This window comes from Plectrocnemia conspersa, unplaced genomic scaffold, assembly GCF_051122295.1.
Source record: "Plectrocnemia conspersa isolate PC_06_02 unplaced genomic scaffold, ASM5112229v1 ptg000008l, whole genome shotgun sequence".
Lineage (NCBI taxonomy): Eukaryota > Metazoa > Arthropoda > Insecta > Trichoptera > Polycentropodidae > Plectrocnemia > Plectrocnemia conspersa.
Window position 1 is genome coordinate 25,887,682 of NW_028277172.1, and position 18,265 is coordinate 25,905,946.

Below are 18,265 nucleotides of genomic sequence, written 5' to 3' on the forward strand. Positions count from 1 at the left end.
TGTATTTTTAGATGAAATTTAGTATTTTTTCTTTATGAACATTTATTAATATGGATTTTATGGACAAAGGGTTTGACATTGAAAGCATATATATCTCGGTATTAGAAGAGGAAGCTTTGACGAATTGCTGATTTTGAAATTTTGTGGTTATTGTGCAATTTTGGGTGTCTTGCATTTTTTTGCGCTACTTTTTTGTATTGAACTTTCGATGTCTAGAGCCACTTTTTATCGTTTGCTATAAGCTTACATTTATCATAGATCATAAAAATATGTTTCATAGTTAAGTGTTTTGTTAATTATTGAGTCTCTTACTTAAAGATACATTTCAGTAAGTTCTTAAAGTTTACGTAGTTTTTTAATGACATGTTATTATATACCTCTTTACATTGCAGCTTACTTTATTGTCGGAAAAAATAAAATAAATATACATATAATTGTGACATAATAAAAAAAACATTATTTAGTATTTTTATATCAAAATCTTTACTTATTTTTAAATATAATATATAAACTAAAAAGTAATTTTGCTCTAGTTGTAAATATTACCATGAATATTAACAATATGTTTTATGTATTTTAGCTTATTAAATATTATATTTAAATCTATTCTTAAAATAAGAATTATAATAAACAAAAATTTATCAATAAAAAATATGTTATACCACAAAAAAACGTATTTTTTATATTATTTAATTGTCAAAAATGTTTAGAAAACACCAATAATGTATTAAGCATTTATGAAATAATTTTAAAATGGTACATCAAAATAAACATAATACTTTTGTTAAAATTAGTGTTAGATATAAATATTTGTTTACTTAAAAAATCATTGATTAATTATCTAACATATACTAGAATTTAAAAATCGCAAACAATAAGTATTACTAAATAGAGTTTAATAGTTTACCTAAATTTTCTCAGAGTATATATTTTATATGGTATTTTGATTTAATTAATATGAATATCCACAATGTTCTCTATTATAAAATATTTAACATTAACAACATGACATAATGCTTAATTTAAAAAATATTATTGTAAAGAATTTAAAACCGTTATATTTAAATATATATGCATTACTTAATATACAATAATTAAATGCTTTCATATCAGTCCGATTACAATGCAAAACACAATCACTGCAAAATGTTATAGGTAACGAAAGTGCACAATGAAAATATATTCGAGAAAGCATACTAGAATGTCTAATACTTATTTTTCTGTGAGCTTTCCTCGACCCACGACTTTACACGAACAATACTCTTATAAAATAGATTGAAATGCATACTAAAATATGCTTCACGTTATTTTAAAAATCGAATATGATACTTATACAATGTAATAATACCTTAGACATGCGATTAACAACTGAGATACATTTTTATCATATTTTAATTATTTATATCTATCAATGCTAAAAAATTTATAAAATGATTTTTTCTTTGTTTCGCAGTCGAGAGATCTTACAGCTCTGCTACAATGAACGGAGCTTCAGTGTTGATTAACCAAGACCAGAACAATTGCCCTGCGAACGACACCGCCTCAAATCTGACCCCAGTCGGTCAGCTCAGACAACACCGTTTGTCACCATCCAGAATGGCCACAAACGCAAATGGATACAACAAAAGGGGAGACACTTCGTTCAGCAAGGACGAGAAGAGTGGAAAAGCTCCTAAATCCGTCAAGATATGGCTTTTGAGGGGAATGATGCAGGTAATAACTTTGAATGTCAAAAAAACCTTGTGTAAAGCAAATATTTTATCCAGTTGGATACGCACTATATGGTATGAAAATCACACTAAACTGAGACCCATATTCCATAATAATAAATATGTCGTAGCAAAATATGAAAAATAAAAATATAACAAAGAACCATGATTCCGCGCAATGGACCTCCGACAGTGCCTTTGAATACATGTGCTGCTTTTATTTCAGTCGCTATAAGTATATGTGAAACTAACGTTGAAAAATAAAATTAAATCAGTATGTTTAATATAAAACATTTTTTTTTACTTTATTTAGGCTACATTAAATTTAGGATTTATTAATGATCATTAAATCAAGAAAAATGTTCTTTATTAAGCATAAGCAATTACGCTTTTGGTTCTGCAAAATATATTATTATATTTTCTAATAAATAAATGTTTAACCTTATCATCTAGTTCTAGTCAAAGGCGTACGTTTTAATATAATATAAAAGTTTTTACCATACGTGTATTTTTATTAAAATTATTCAAAGTTCTTATGAGCTGTGTTACTTTGTGATGGTTCATTTATCATTATACCTCATGTTTTTTTTTATTTTTTTTACTCAATGTGGTAGTCCAGTTATCTCTTTTTGATTAATAGCCATTATTAAGGTGTTACATGCGAAGCTTATGTTGGATATATACCATACTTCTATCGCAAACCCTCCTTTCATCCATTCAGTGACTTCCTTGTTATTATTCTCCATATATGTTGAATAGATTCTAAGATAATAAGCAACCCTTTGAAACTTGAATAGATTTCGAAGTTAATTCTTTGCTTTTGCATAATTTGAGTCAAGATTTCAAGTTACATTTATTTATTACTATGAATATAATAATTTTGCGGTATCTAGACAGTAATAATGATAAATACACATACAATGTTATCGTATTAAAGGTTGAGTTCAAGAGTCAGTGTGACTGCTTGACTGAACAAAATCGAACAGTCGAAATGAAAATAGCTGATCTTATCAAATTTTTAAGGATCATTTCAGTGCATTTGGTATAGCTCTGCTTAGTGTAATATGCCTAGCTTAAATATATATAATATATATTGTAATAAATCAGAAGTGAATAATAGTGAAATAAAAGAACTCATGTAGTTCCGGATGTAATTAATAAAGTATGGTATAACATGTTATCCTATATGTCATCTATAAAAGGGAAGAATTTTATTTGTCGATCTTTAAATCAAAAATTTTACAGTAAATTTTTCTTATGATAAATACTTTTTTATCATTTTTTAAAGATTTTACGACACCTGGTGTAATACATGTGCATCGAAGAGTCGGAGAATAATATTTTACGGATTGTGTAGTACCTAAAGTCAAATATAGTGACGGAAGCGTTATGTTCTGGGGTTGTATGGCAGCGACAGGGGTATGAAATCTGTACACTGGCGAGTGTAGTAAGAATAGTGACATTTATATTTCAATGTTGGAATCCACTTTAATGGCCGCCATCATCAAATTCCGGTTTTTTAAGTTTTTTTTTATATCTTCACGATTTATTTCTATTGGGGTGCCTCATTTTTATGACCAAGCCTGTAAATTAATAAAGCAAATTAAATTTTATTATAAATTATTTTACTCAAGTTTCACTTTTATTAAACTGAATATTTGATTTACTTTTATTATATATTAGAGTAAATTTTGTTTTATTGATAAAAAATAAACTCAATAGTTTTTTTATTTTCTTGCATTTATTATCATTTTTATTAATTGAATTATATTTATTACAATATTATATTTATTGATAAAGAAAATTCAGTGGCTTCTTACATTTTTTATAAGCTATTTTTATTTACCTCTCACTTTCATCAATTTATGATTATTTTTTTAACGTCTCACATATAAAAACATTTTCATTTATTGTAATATATTTATTTATTATATTAAATTTCTTGATATTAAAAATAAGTGATTCATAACATTTTAATACAAGTTATTTTTATTTACGTCTAACCTTTATCAACTTATGATTATTTTATTAACATCTCACATTTGGTAACTTATAATTATTTTATTTACGTATACATATATGAGTAGATGTTGCTGTATTTATAAAGTAATTTAGTATTTCTCAACGTTTTATTCATGTGGATAATTTATAGAAATATATAAACTGGAAAGTCTTATATAAACATCAATAATAAAGAATATTAAAAAAAAATTGAGGACAATTCTTTTGTGTGCCTAAAAGTAATTTGTCACACATGAAACATAAATAGAAATATGAAACACATGTTGCTTGTTTTTGTGTTGCGCTCGAGTCATTCTAATAATATAATAATATTCTCAATAAAAAACAGTGAAAAGTCGTCCGTATTAGAAACCTATTGTTTGATAATTTTAGGTTAAAATATTATGCGCGATTATGTCGGGGCGCTTTTTACTGGCACGTAAAGGTCAGAGTACCACCGCATAAAGGGCTAATATTAAAGAAACTTAAATGTATCCATGGGCAACCTAGTGACTGCGCGATGTCTCTGCAATGGCGCAGTGTCTCTGGGCGCAGTTGCTTTAAGAGAGAGAATCAACAACGGGTGGAGCCCCGGCGGCGGGCTCACTACAGTTACTAAAATACAATGGCTGACATCAGAAAATATATGTATAATGAACTAGAATAGATCTTTTTGCGACGTTTTAGCGTATGCATTGTTAGAGAAACGGAAATAGATCAACAATTCTACTTGGCTTCGACTTTTTTTATAACATTAATGCTACCGCTTACAGGTATATTACGACACATTGTTAAGCGTAAACATTGTAACGATCGATTTATAGTATTTGCTACTTATTTATGTGAGTAGCGGTTTTACTCAGGAATTTGCTTAAAAATTATAGTTACCTATTACTTTTCTATGCTAATATTTTGTCTGTTTCTGTAAAATAGACTTATAAAACACATTTTCTTGCTATTTTACATAAAAAAACTTTGCTTAAAAATGCCTAAATTCTGCCGCTTTAATAAATTGTGCCGCATATGAAATTTTAGCATCATATCGCTAAACCATTTATATTGAAATTTATGTGCATAGCTATAAATTATTCATGTTATCGACCCTAGAACTTCAAAAATGTGTTAATTTTGATAAGGAACACCTAAATTAGTAATGATAGAGCTCAAATGTACGTTTATTTTTACATATAAATTAAGTTGTCTTTGTGTCAAAATTGTTTTGTTTTATTTCAATCTAATATTATAAAAAAAAATATATGTTTTTAAATACATAAATGTCATTGTTCTTATTTTACAGGTCAGCATTCCTTCCTCCAAGGGCAGAACAGCAACGGCCACGTCCTCTTCGACCAGGGCGTCGAGGGACGTGTTATGCCAAACCACCGACCCACCTGTGGAAACCACATACACCTTCACCAGACACGCGATCAGATCTAACTACATGGACAAGAGCATAGAGGCGAAGAAGAACGTGAGTGTTTTGTATAATGTATTCCATGTAGAGTCGAAACGAGACAATTACGAATGACACATTCCATTCGAGTCTGCAAGTTTGTATCTGATAGGTATTGCAATGTTATAGAAAGTGACGCTGTCACACTTTTGTGTCGTACTAGAAATAATTTTATACGTCAAAATATATAAACTAAGATACATTGCATTCGTGACAATATATAATTCATACACTCAGTGCTTCGTTCTATTTTTATAAAATTGCTGAAATTAAAGAATAACATTAAAATTCAATATCAAAGGATCTGAATCTCACCTTTGTTTATTTTTTACCAGATTTACGCTACTTGAATGATATTTTTTATAGAAATGCGTACATTATTTGCGATCGTGACTTCGAATTATTTTTACTCAAAAAAATTTATTTTAATAGCTTATAAATACAATATAGTCATATTTATATTTTTATAAATAAAAAAATTAATTTATTTAATAATAATAATGAATCTTTGTATTGTGTTTTTTTTTGTATTGATAAATAATGTTTGATAGTTCATAGTTTGTTATCACACTATATCTACAATATATAGACAAACAATAAAGGGAGCCGAAATATATTTATCTCAAAATTCGCGTTATCACCAATAAAGTGATAAATTACGTTTTATCGAGAGAGGAAGATTTAATATAATATGCTTACTATTATTAATATTTCATATAAAAATACGAAACAGTTTAATATTAACAATATATAATAATATAGAAAAATAACAGTCTTACCTAATTTTAATATTGTAAATATTCAAGCTGATTAATTGTGTGTATTTTTTTAATAAACTAAATTCAATATTTTATAATTTTAGGTTTACAGTTTTCAATATATTTTTTTTTAAATCTAGTGGCTTTTTTTTACAGTGATATTGTAACATTGCAGCTAAATTAACGATGATTCAAGTTTTTTTTCTTTAGAAATAATTTATATGTTGAATGATACGATTTTAAAATATTATGTGTTAAAAAACTTTGAAATTAATATTATTACTTATAGCAATATATATGAGAAATCAAATTATACTTTGCATTTAAATTGAGTTATTACATAATATAACCAATAGGTATGAGAACTGAATATACAAAATAAAAACCGTAATAACAAGACATTCAAATAAATTTCTAAGAATAACATCGATATAGTTATATATAAAAGAGTACTTGATATTCTTGGCGATATTTTATTACAACTTATTTAATGCTTATACAGTCGTTGAATATCTCTTAGTAATCATTAACAAAGATACTTGTATTTTATGTATTTGTGTAAAAAAACTGCTTAGTTGCTAAATATCTCGATGAAAAATATTACATAACAATAAAATCTTATTGTATAAGTTATATTTATTTTATTACAAACTAGATCATTGTGTCTTGAATAACAATATACTTTTCAATCGCTCTCTTTTCCTAACATTTATTTACTACAAATACCGAATACTAAAATTGAACCTTTCCAACTTTGCACAAAGTTTATGTACGTTAACTGTGCACATATTTACGTACAACACGTAGAATTCCTTTTACTAAAAGGCTGTCGGCTACGGAAGACATCACAGAGCTTCACTCTTCAAACATGTGAAAGAACCTTTCTCCATTTGCTCTTTCGTTAATTAGCCGAGACGCGTAATCCGACAATCTTCTTGTTCTCGTATCGCTAATTTAATTTTTCAATATACTTTTATATAATACATTTACTAAGAATCAGAGGATTTATATGTATACAGTTATTGGCAAATACATATTTATTTAGCTCCCTGTGGGCGAAAGCTATTTTTATATAAATTCTGTTCATTCATAGCTAATGGATTGCCTTGTGTATTATAAATTATTCATAATAATTAAACATTATTTAAAATATTATAAAATATGTTTTATTGTAATAAATACTATATGTTTTTGTCTAGAAAATACCTCTAGGTAATACACGTCGTATTTACAATAGTAAACCAAATATAGCACATACACATTGGCTTACTTTTATGGCATTCTCTCGTACGTAGAATTTCAAATATTTTACTTTTCGCGACAGATCGAAAAGCGTATTTTTATTGCTAACAATAAAACGAGCACGACACAAAAAAAACATCGATAATCCCAACGACGCATTTTACTAACTTAATACATCTTTCTGACTTTCAATGAGTATTTTTATTTTTCTAAGCTCTTAAGTTAACTCAAAGATCGATCAATTACACAGAAGGCATGAGAGTTTTTACTTCGACTAATAAAAGTGGATGAAACGTGCATCTAAATTGCTAGTTTATAGTACAAGAAAAAGGTAAACGATAATTAAAATTAAATATTCAACGCGTTTCTTTCTTTGCTTTTATATTCTCAATGCGTTTAACAATGTTTCTAAGTTTAATTATAAATATATTTTTATAAAAATACAATATATAAATAGCTATATTTATTTTATTATATACATATATTAGCATAATTTCAATTATTAATTTAGCGCTAACTTTTAACGAACATAATAAAAACCTTTTATGAAAATATTCGTAACCGTCAGAAGGTACATAAATAATTAATAATTAAGTGTATTAGTATGTTAATTTTATATTAAATATAATTTTCCCAATTTATTTCGTTATAAAGAACCCTAATTAAAACATTTTAGTTCAATTAGACACATTATTCACCTTTTATCTGCGAGTTTTATTAACAATTATAACAGCTATTTAAATCAATAAATTAATTTATGAATTATTTTATGAGTTAAAAGCGGTGTAAAATACACCTGATGCTTTTCTAATTAGCATGTTTTTAAATAACTCAAAAATTGAAAAATAATCGTTTAAAAAAATATTTATTCTAATATAAATAAATTATTTCATCATAAATTTTTCGTCTACATTTTTATTAACTAGATATGCAATATTTTTTATTTATAAATTGGTTATGAACATAAGCAGTTATTTAGTCCGCAAAAATATCAGCATATTATTGCTTAGCAAATAAAAACAACAGATATTGCACTAAACCGTTGGGCTTTACTTAAACAAAAAAAAAATTTTATTACCTTCAACGGACAAGTAACAATTTTACATTCCAGAAAAAACGTTGTTGGCAAATGTGCGTGATTTTAAATCTACATTTATGCCAAAAAAATATTAGATATGTATTTTTTAAACACAAAATATTTAGTTTCACCCCGAATTATCAACATTGGTCGAAGGATCGATAACTAGAAGGACGTTTAATTTTTTCATTAATAGTATCATATATAAGCCACAACACTGCCGTGTTCAACAATTCTGTCAAAACAAGACAAAACTTTCCACCAACCTCAAGAAACTTTTTTATATCAGAGATATTAGTTGAATGTTCGTGTCAAAAATAAATTCTGAATGATAGTGCTAACGAAAGTAAACTCCAAAAAAAATTTAATGATTTGCATTAACTATGCGCTTATATACGCTTGGTCTGACTTGATGAGGTTTCACACACTCGACGTGACAGCGATTTTTAATTAATTAAATTTGTTTATCTTTATCGTTTTTTTGCTTTTGTTGAAGATTCGGCAACCATGCACGTGTCATTACACATTCAATTAATATTTATATTTAAAACATACTATTGAAAAATATATAAACTGACGGATTGATTTATAGCACTGCCATTTACGCAAATGTTTAATAAAATATTACAAGAAATATGAAATTCTTATCAAAAATTAATTTTTTTATGATACCAAGAAATCTGTTTTAAAAATTATTTTGTATTGCCTCAATCGTACAATAAAATACTTATCGAATGTTCCTTGAAGTTTTAAAGTATACAATATACCAATATTACATCTTCTCCTTTGTTCGCAGGTAATACGGATGCTGTTTGTGATAATAGCAGAGTTCTTCATATGCTGGGCTCCACTTCACGTGCTCAATACGGTGAGTGATATTTTTATCTTATCAATTACATCTTGCGTGTATTTTATTTTTTTATTCAAAGGAATTTATACACACAGATTTTATTTAATCCAAGATAACAATTTCAAAGCCAGCGTGTGTCTGTGGCTGAAATCACATCTTCTTTGTTGTCTTCGAAGCGTCAAACTCTGCATGGCTTTAGCGCATTTTGATCTAAACTCATTCAAGTTTGTAATACGTATAAGTAGGTTTTATTCCCTTTTAAATGTGATCGGGAAGAGCTTTTACCATTCACTATACAGCGGAGAGAGCGAATTGATTGATTTCGTATTGGGAATGGGATTTGAATAATATCTCCATTCACTTGTAAATCCCCAGAGAATTGCCGTTTTAATATGACGTCATCAATATGCAGACATTCCAAACGCACACATAGTTCATCTAGTGAAATATTTGCATTTTCTAAAGTGACGTTCTTCAGAAAGTTAAATATTCATTATATCGGAAAACTTATAAAACAATAAATATTTCACTAATTTTGTGCACAAACTAAAAAGTGCTTTATATTTAATTTTACAATGAATATTTATATCTAACTATTAAAGTCCCAAGATGTTCGGATTTTACAGTTAAACTTTTTATACCAGTATTGATTCAGATCACGTTTTTTCAAATTTAAAATTGGATCGTATAATATTTTCTTAAGAGGTATTTTAGCTTGGAAGGCAGATTTCCGTATTTTTTATTTTATGATCTGATAACGCTGATATTGTTAAATTCAAGATATGCTAAAATAACAAGTGGCATATTATCAGCCTTAGAATATATTATCATTTAACCCCTTAATATATTTTCCCCACCTATTTCTCAGGCAAAACTATGAGATAATAACCCAACGTATTATAAACTTCAACAAACAATACATTGTATTCAGCATCATTGTCATATTATACCGGACAAAGCCCTATCCAGTACTTGCATATAACTATTGTGTTATTATTTTATCCATACATATATGTAGGCTAATGTTGAATAATTTATTCGGTTATTACCCAGAGTCAATATTATTCCACGTAACCTTACATTGAATTTCGAGCTCTCATCACATTTTTTACGAAGCAGAATATTTTATTCGCATATTTACATTTAATATATAATATTATAATACAAGGAATTGTTACACTTTATATAATATATATACATCGTAGCATTATTAATGACAATCGTAAAAGTATGGTTGCTCTCTATAATTTTCATATATTTGTATGGGAGTGGATGGTAATTCATGATGATGAATAGAACATAATCAGGATTGGGAGTTTGGAGGCTGTGAATACGTTATTGTGCTCGTGTTTGTGTTGAAATTGCAAAATTATAAAACAGAAACCAGAGACATAATATTATATAACATTGTGATGGGTCGAGTCTATCTAATTATATCAATTGGAAAATTTGATTATTGTATTATACGTTTAAATAAATTGTACTTTTAATTATAAAAAATATGAAACTGACTCAATATATCTTAAAATAATAGCTTATAATATTTTGGAATTTATTAATAAATTATATTTTATACTAATACTAAGTAAAATAAGCATTTCGTATTATATAATATATATATAATAACTAATGTATAAATTATATAATATTTTGTATGACAAAATCAGGCTAAAGCACAATTAAATTATATAATGTTGATACATTATTTACTTTTTCATATACCAGGGAGACAGTCAAATAACGCGAAACAGTCCTTCAAACATAAATGTACTGGTTTTTTATTTACCTTATATTAATAATATTTAAATAATTTATTTAGCTGATACTGCTTACTATATAAATACTCAACTGAATATAAATATAACACGCATATAATATATTAGCATAAAAATAAATATTTTATAATATAACTTATGTGTATCTTTCCATGTAGCGGATTTTTCTAAATCCGCTACATGTGTTTCTTATACAAAACATAGTCAATATGCTCAATGAGTCAAAGAAAATTTATTGCCCGTAATTTACCACCAGTAATTTACTGCCAGCAATTATTTGTATAAACAATTATTAACTTCATGATCGCCACTGAAGTCTTCAAGTAATTGAATTTCTAATAAAAAATAGATTCGAATATATTCGTCTTTTTTTCGGTATTTTTTATTTATGTAATTAATGCAAAAAATGAATTCATTGCCTGTGCAATATTATTTAAATTAAAAAAAAAATATTGGTTATTAATACTTTAAAAATACCAGAATTAGGATCAGTTGCAATTGATTTAATTAAGCAAAATTATGAAATATTTTCAATACATTATTTTATCGGACTTTTTGTACATTTAATAGCTAATAATGCTTAAAGCGAATTTAATACATTATACATTAAGTTCGTATCTGTATCAGCGTTTTTTGTGCGAATTTGTCTATAAATGTAATAACTAAAATAGATTACCCGCAATTAAATTAATAAATTGATTACAATAAAATCTTGGCGTCTTAAAAAAACAATACAAAAACGTAGCATGAATTTGTGATGGACATCTTTTATTTTAGATAAGCGGTAAACTATTTTAAAAAGTCGACCTTTTCAATAATTTGTTTCGTTCAACGAACAAATTCTATGTATTTCAGTCATAGTAGATACCACTGATAAATTATTTTATCTAAGAAGAAGCGCATTTCAAAATAAAATAAAGGTTAGGGTATATACTTAATTTTAAAAATAACACACTATTTTTAGAATTAAGTGCAAAGCATATGTGTATTAAAATAATTTATTATGAATTATGTTTTGAACTATAGCTTAAGAAATTTAGTTACATTATTATATACAAAATATATCAAAGTTCATTTCTTAAGGAATTAAATTAAATAAAACAAATCCCATTGAGCTAAAAAGATTGAAAAACCTTATTAAATATTAATGAAATATCGCTTAGTATTCAATGCACATTAGAAGAGATTTCGATCAGATATTTTTTATCGCATTATCTTACGATCGTCAACGAGACGGGAAATTACACTTAATGTCGGATTGCGTAAAAGAGATTCCGTATATCTGCTGATGGTTATAGAGGGTCGGAATCGTAATTTTTCCTGCGAGGAAAAGCTTATCTCCAGAGCGTTATCACATGAGCGTTTCCCCGGAAAAAAATATTTCTAAATTGGAAAGTCAACCAGAAAACGTATTCTGTCACGTAAATGTAAATATACATGTTTCACATAATATCACCCTGTTTGTTTATTTGTCATATGATACGTTTGATATATAATATTATCATTTTGTGAATGTGAAATAGATATCGGGGAAATGTTATGTAACATTACGGTGAACAGATTTGACACATAGTTTTTGAATGAGCCACGCAGACGTATTACAATATCGATTCTAAGTATTTATATGACAGTATAAATAGCATATGTGCACAAAGTTTGCTAGATCAAACATCTCAGCGAAATTAAACGAGGAACAGCGAAAATATTGCTTTTGTGTGATATATATTTTGCCTAATTTTTATTTAATTAGGTTACACTGTTACTTTACACAAACATTTTGTAAGAATATCTGCTCAAAAATTGTGATTTTAATAGAAAAATAATTGTATACTAATACCTTTATGTGTTATCATATTTTACATTAAAATGTCAGCTTGAAGAATGTTATACTTGAGTATTAAAAAATTATTGTTATGTACGAGCTAAAATTTTTCTCATTTTTTATATTGTTCAACAGAAATTTTTGTTTAATTTTTCTGAACCATTATACATAGTACTTTCGCACATCCATGGTCTATTGTTATGATATAAAGGCCCTGGTGAGGACTCAGGCGCCTGAGCTTGACGTTTTATAAGGGCAATATTTTCAAGTGGAACACCATTAGGTGTGCTGAAATTTTAACTGTAGAATGATAGCTAGAAAAATATATAATATATGATTTTATATTCATAGATCGTATAATCTACATTTATTTCATTCATTTTGGATAAAGAAATGCACCGAAAGCTTTCTTACATTATTTATAGCTAGTATTACATAATTAATATTTGCTAATAACTAAACTGACAATTATTATTAAAAATATAAACACTTAAGCTTTTAATGACTGGCTTATTTTTATTAGTAAAATCTTCTTCGTATCTTATTCTAGATATTTTTATTGAGGCTAAGAATATCATACAATTTTTTTTATCAAAAACCATGATTATGGAGCCAGTGCAATAAAGGTCAAGAATAGATAACGATTCAATTTTCTCATGCATATTCAAAACTCAAAAATTGAAAATGCACAGCATCTGATAAAATTGATAATACGTTTATAAAACACATTTTGATCCTTGAATCGATATTTGATAAAGCATTAAATTTAATATTTTTAATATAAATTATTATTCAGACTCATTCAAACATATGATTGCTCGGTGTGGAGTACCGATTTTACAGTCAATTTTATAAATAAACCATTTTAATAATTATTTAAAAACAAAATGTGAATAAATTAACATTGTTATTTTTACACTAAAAAATTATATTAAATACGAAAAGTTAATAAATTATATAAAATATAAAATATACGATAAAAATAGTTTTTATTAAAATATAAACATATATTGCTTTAGAAACAAAACTATTCATTTTAAAATGTGTGATTTTGTTTTCAATTTAAGATCTTTAGCTTAATTTATTTTAATTATTTATTAATTCTGTGTTTTTTATATACCTTTAAAAAAAAGTTGGTAAATGTTTATATATTAGTTCGTTAATCACCATTTTCTTTTATTTATTTTATTATATAGTATCAAAAAACCACAGGCAATAATATGAATAAGGATCATTTTATTGAAATAAACGTAATATGAAAAAATCCAGCCGGAAATTCTCGGTTTTTCCTAGAAACGTTAGGCAGGAATTTCAATATCCGGCATTTTGGTGAAAAACCTATATGATTTTTGTATGTAACAAAATACACATATTTAAAATTATTTTGGATAAAAACACCACTTCCTATCTTCGTGTGCTGTTATAAATATTTTATCCTAAATTAAAAAAATAATATATTAACTCAGGTACATTTTATGCTTACGCAATCATAAATAACATATTTATATTATTCTCTTTAAATTTTTAATTAAATAATATAAATACTGTTTATTTACAATAAAAAAATATATTTTTTACAAAAATATGACATATCGATTTATAAGAAATGGATAAAATTTATTTTAAATCTAACATTATATGATACTTTTTTAACTAATATGTAAGGATATAATTTAAAAAAATCAGAAATATATAGTATATTAAGTCTTTAAGCATTATATGTGTTAAAGAATATCCTGCAATGTAAATTTATACAATGCGAAATATTTTGCATAATATTGTTAAGCTTGCAATCTCTTCTGTGCAAGTTTAAAGCAAGTTAATGTTCAAATATTGCTAGAGATAACTAGTTTTAATTAAAAAGTATGCTCATATATTTTCATAGTCAATAAATTTAGTAAAAAATAATAAAAAACATTTAATTAGTTCGTGACAGCTTAAACTTACTTCTTGTTTATTATACATTTATCAGACGTATTAAATTTATATTTTATTGCAATTTTGTAATGCATAAGAAGATGCATATGAATTTAAAAACTGCTTGACTTAAATATATATTTTTTCTTCATAATCGAAAAAATTTCATTTATAAAACAAACTATCTTTAAATATTACATTTTGCAATTAAAATATAGTTCTTATTACTAAAATATGTAAGGATTATTATGTTTCATTAATTAATTAGCCACTAAGTTTTGAATTTAATTGTCAAGGCCAATAAAATTAGGTTTGCGGTCAACAGCGCACAGTCAGAATCGGCGCTATCATTTTCCAACCGCTTTTTAAATGCTTAACCGTCGTTCTATATTTTTATTTGGCTAATAATAGTACAAATATTTAGTAATCACCGTCCTAATACATGTTGTATAATATTTTATACGACATAGTATACATTAATTCAAAACTCGAATATGTAAAATTATAATACACCTTGTAAATGTATAATACCCAACTCTGTTTAAAATTTTATATAAAACCATCAAATTACTAAACATGCTTTATAAAAAAATCAATAAATTAAAATAACAATATCATTATGCAATAAGTAGATATAACAAAATTGTATTTAAACAGCCGTGACGTTGAACTACTGTTATCTAAAAGTCCATTAACTATAAAAGTAAAAAAGCACAATTGACAAATATATTGTGGTTTTAAATATCAATCTAAATTCTCTTTTTCAATCCTATTTTTCTGGACACACGAATACACACAGGGCTCAAATTCTCTTTTAGATCTCACGAAATCCTTTTACGGGCATCATGTAACGTCAGGTCCGCAATCTGAAGTTTATGTACCGTTGCTCTAAATAGCACAATCTAGTGCTTCTCAAATTTTACTTATATAATAAAAGGCAAATCTTAGTTGGCTTACATTCAAACAATTTTATGCGACTATAAATAGAAAACCAGATGTTTTTTCTTTGTCATTTCCATCATAATATTTTACTGTATGCGGTAAAATAAATATTTTTTATGGTTATTTGTATAAATTTATTCGTGCAGTGTATTTCTTTGTATTTTTCCTGTCCAAGTTGTGGTTGCTCAATAATATCGGAGGCAATTCGATAAACTACACTAGTGGTATATTCAAGCTCTTATCCCTGGAGTCACAAGTAAATTACCTGCTCTTAAACAATATTTAAACTTTTATACCTTGGTAATATGTAAAGAGAGCAAAAACCTACGCATGTAGTTTCACAAATTTTTCTATAAATCATTTTTTTATTATAGAAATTTGCGTCAGCTTTGTGTGAAATAAAATTAACGTTTTAAGATATAATATGATTCGAATTCTTTAATGTATCCTTTCGGCGATTTACTTTAAAACTCGTTGTGAGATATAGACAGTCTATTTTTTGTGTTTCATTATCTGCACAATTGTAAGAATTGATTATTATCATTTAATAATATGTATTGTTACTTATAAAATAATATAAAAACTATAAACAAGACCCTCACATTCTTAAATATGTAACTTAATTACATATGTATGCAACTACACGTGTAAAACTAATAATGTTTTCATGCTTAAAAATAAAGTCGTACACTGATAGGTGTATTATTATTTCAAGTTACTTAACAAAAAAAATTAACAAATAGGTTTAAATATAAATTATTTTATTAATAATGTTGAATATATTAGGTTTCCAAAGAATTAATGTATTTATATCTTTATATAATTATATTATATAAAATATTTTCATTAATTAAATTTTAATTAATAATACTGTGTACGATTTCCTATAGAATTACGATATCAATGAAATTTAAATCAAAAGAGTCTCTTCAATATATAATAGATTCTAAATTTTTAATTGATTTTAGACTAAAATAACCTAATTAAAATTTTTTTTTATATCACCACATTATTAAAACACAAGACTGAAACCGAAATACATATTTATATCATTTTTTTTAATGTATGTTAAAATTAGCTTCTTGCATTACAACTTGACAAATGTTAGCAACACAATCAACAATTATTAAGTAAGTTGTGCACCACCTTACTAAAACCAAAATCTACTAATCAGTGATTTAAAGCCTAATAGCACACAACAACATAAATACAACATAATAAAATACCTAATGGAATATTACTATTATTTTTGTCAATAAAGTGGCTGCCAATTTTTCAAGTACCCATGATGCATGGGTGGTATATGTTTTTTTTATATAATTTTAATATGAGAAATTGTAACCAAAGAATAATTTATTTTACTCATGCAAAATCACGTAAATTAAAAAAATTATCATCAGATACGATACTTGTTAATAATATTAGTATAACTATAGCAAAACCATAACCCATTAGTCCCATACACGATAGATAAAATTGGTATCTATTCTTCCGTACGCTTGCTCTTAGAAAAATTCGATATTCAATAACAGCAAGCGAGTTTCTTCTCGATTATCGAACGTATAATACAGCAAATGGGATAAGTGCATTTAAGAGGTTAATAAACCCGTACAAGACGAGCCCCGGCTTACACATTGACGACATCGCAAACCTCGCTTAATTCGATTCTAACAATTTGGAATATAACCGTGAATTGTCTGCATTGAAATGAAATGATTAGTCGTAGCACTTGAATGTAGCAACATATATATATGTGTAGTTGGAGTAAATTGGAACGCGTTGGTGTCGTTAACGGAACGAGGCCCAATTTACGGAAAGGCTCTGCTTTGCGAGCCGCAAACGAACGTAATTTTCGGTCAGTTTTTGGATTTAAACGCGCTAGAGGGTCGTCTTTATAGTTATAGCACCCTAATGTTATTTTTATTATATTAATTAAGTATATTACCGATTATAAATCAAGGCGTTATTAGTCATAGTATTATGAATAGCTCGCATTTCTACGAGATGTTCCTAATTCATGTGAACTACTGTATGTATGTATTATATTTATTTGTCAGGACCACCCAATCTAGCGTTAAAAATTATTTAATTAAAAGCCTAATAATACTAATTGCAATACGTTTTTGTGACTTACATAACAAGTTTAATCGTTACGCTGACGTACGTGACGGTAAACATTTTTAATCAATTACAAATGTCCCTTTCAAATGAATTTAAAAAATACAGTGTTAATACAAACACAAAGGGATCAAAACAAGGCTAACAGGTACCTAAATTTAAAGTTCCTAGTGAGAGCGTAAACAAATATCCTGTTTTTTTAAATTACGTTACGCAAAATGTTTTTTTTATAAAAATAATTAACAGTACACATCATGTGGGTCTATAGCAATGATGGCGAACCTATGACCTGCGGGTCAGACATTGACCCACGCAGGCTTTTTAAATGACCCACGCGTTGATTTTTATAAACTTATTTTTTTTATCGTAAAAAAGGTAACAGAGAATCAAAACTATAAAATGATAAAAGAAGAACATATTTTTACAAAAAAAACTAAATCATTCATCATTCATTCACAAACCACTGTTTTCAAAATATTTTGGATTGCAAAAAATAACTTTACAGCTACTAGTTTTTAAGTTTCCCATTGCATTGCTCGCCACGTGAAACCTCTATTAAAAAGAGAGTTTGAAAAACAACCCCATTATTTAAGCAAAACA

General features: G+C 26.5%; 1 protein-coding gene across 1 annotated transcript in view; it reads left to right on the forward strand.

The window, feature by feature from the left end:
• The window catches only part of LOC148233561 (cholecystokinin receptor type A-like), a 75,635-nt gene that overhangs the window by 33,876 nt on the left and 23,494 nt on the right, over nucleotides 1-18,265 (forward strand). The window contains exons 5-7 of the mRNA XM_088189692.1: nucleotides 1,454-1,713; nucleotides 5,008-5,181; nucleotides 9,038-9,109. Coding sequence (XP_088045818.1) covers nucleotides 1,454-1,713; nucleotides 5,008-5,181; nucleotides 9,038-9,109 — 506 coding nt within the window. The remainder of the gene's footprint in view (nucleotides 1-1,453; nucleotides 1,714-5,007; nucleotides 5,182-9,037; nucleotides 9,110-18,265) is intronic.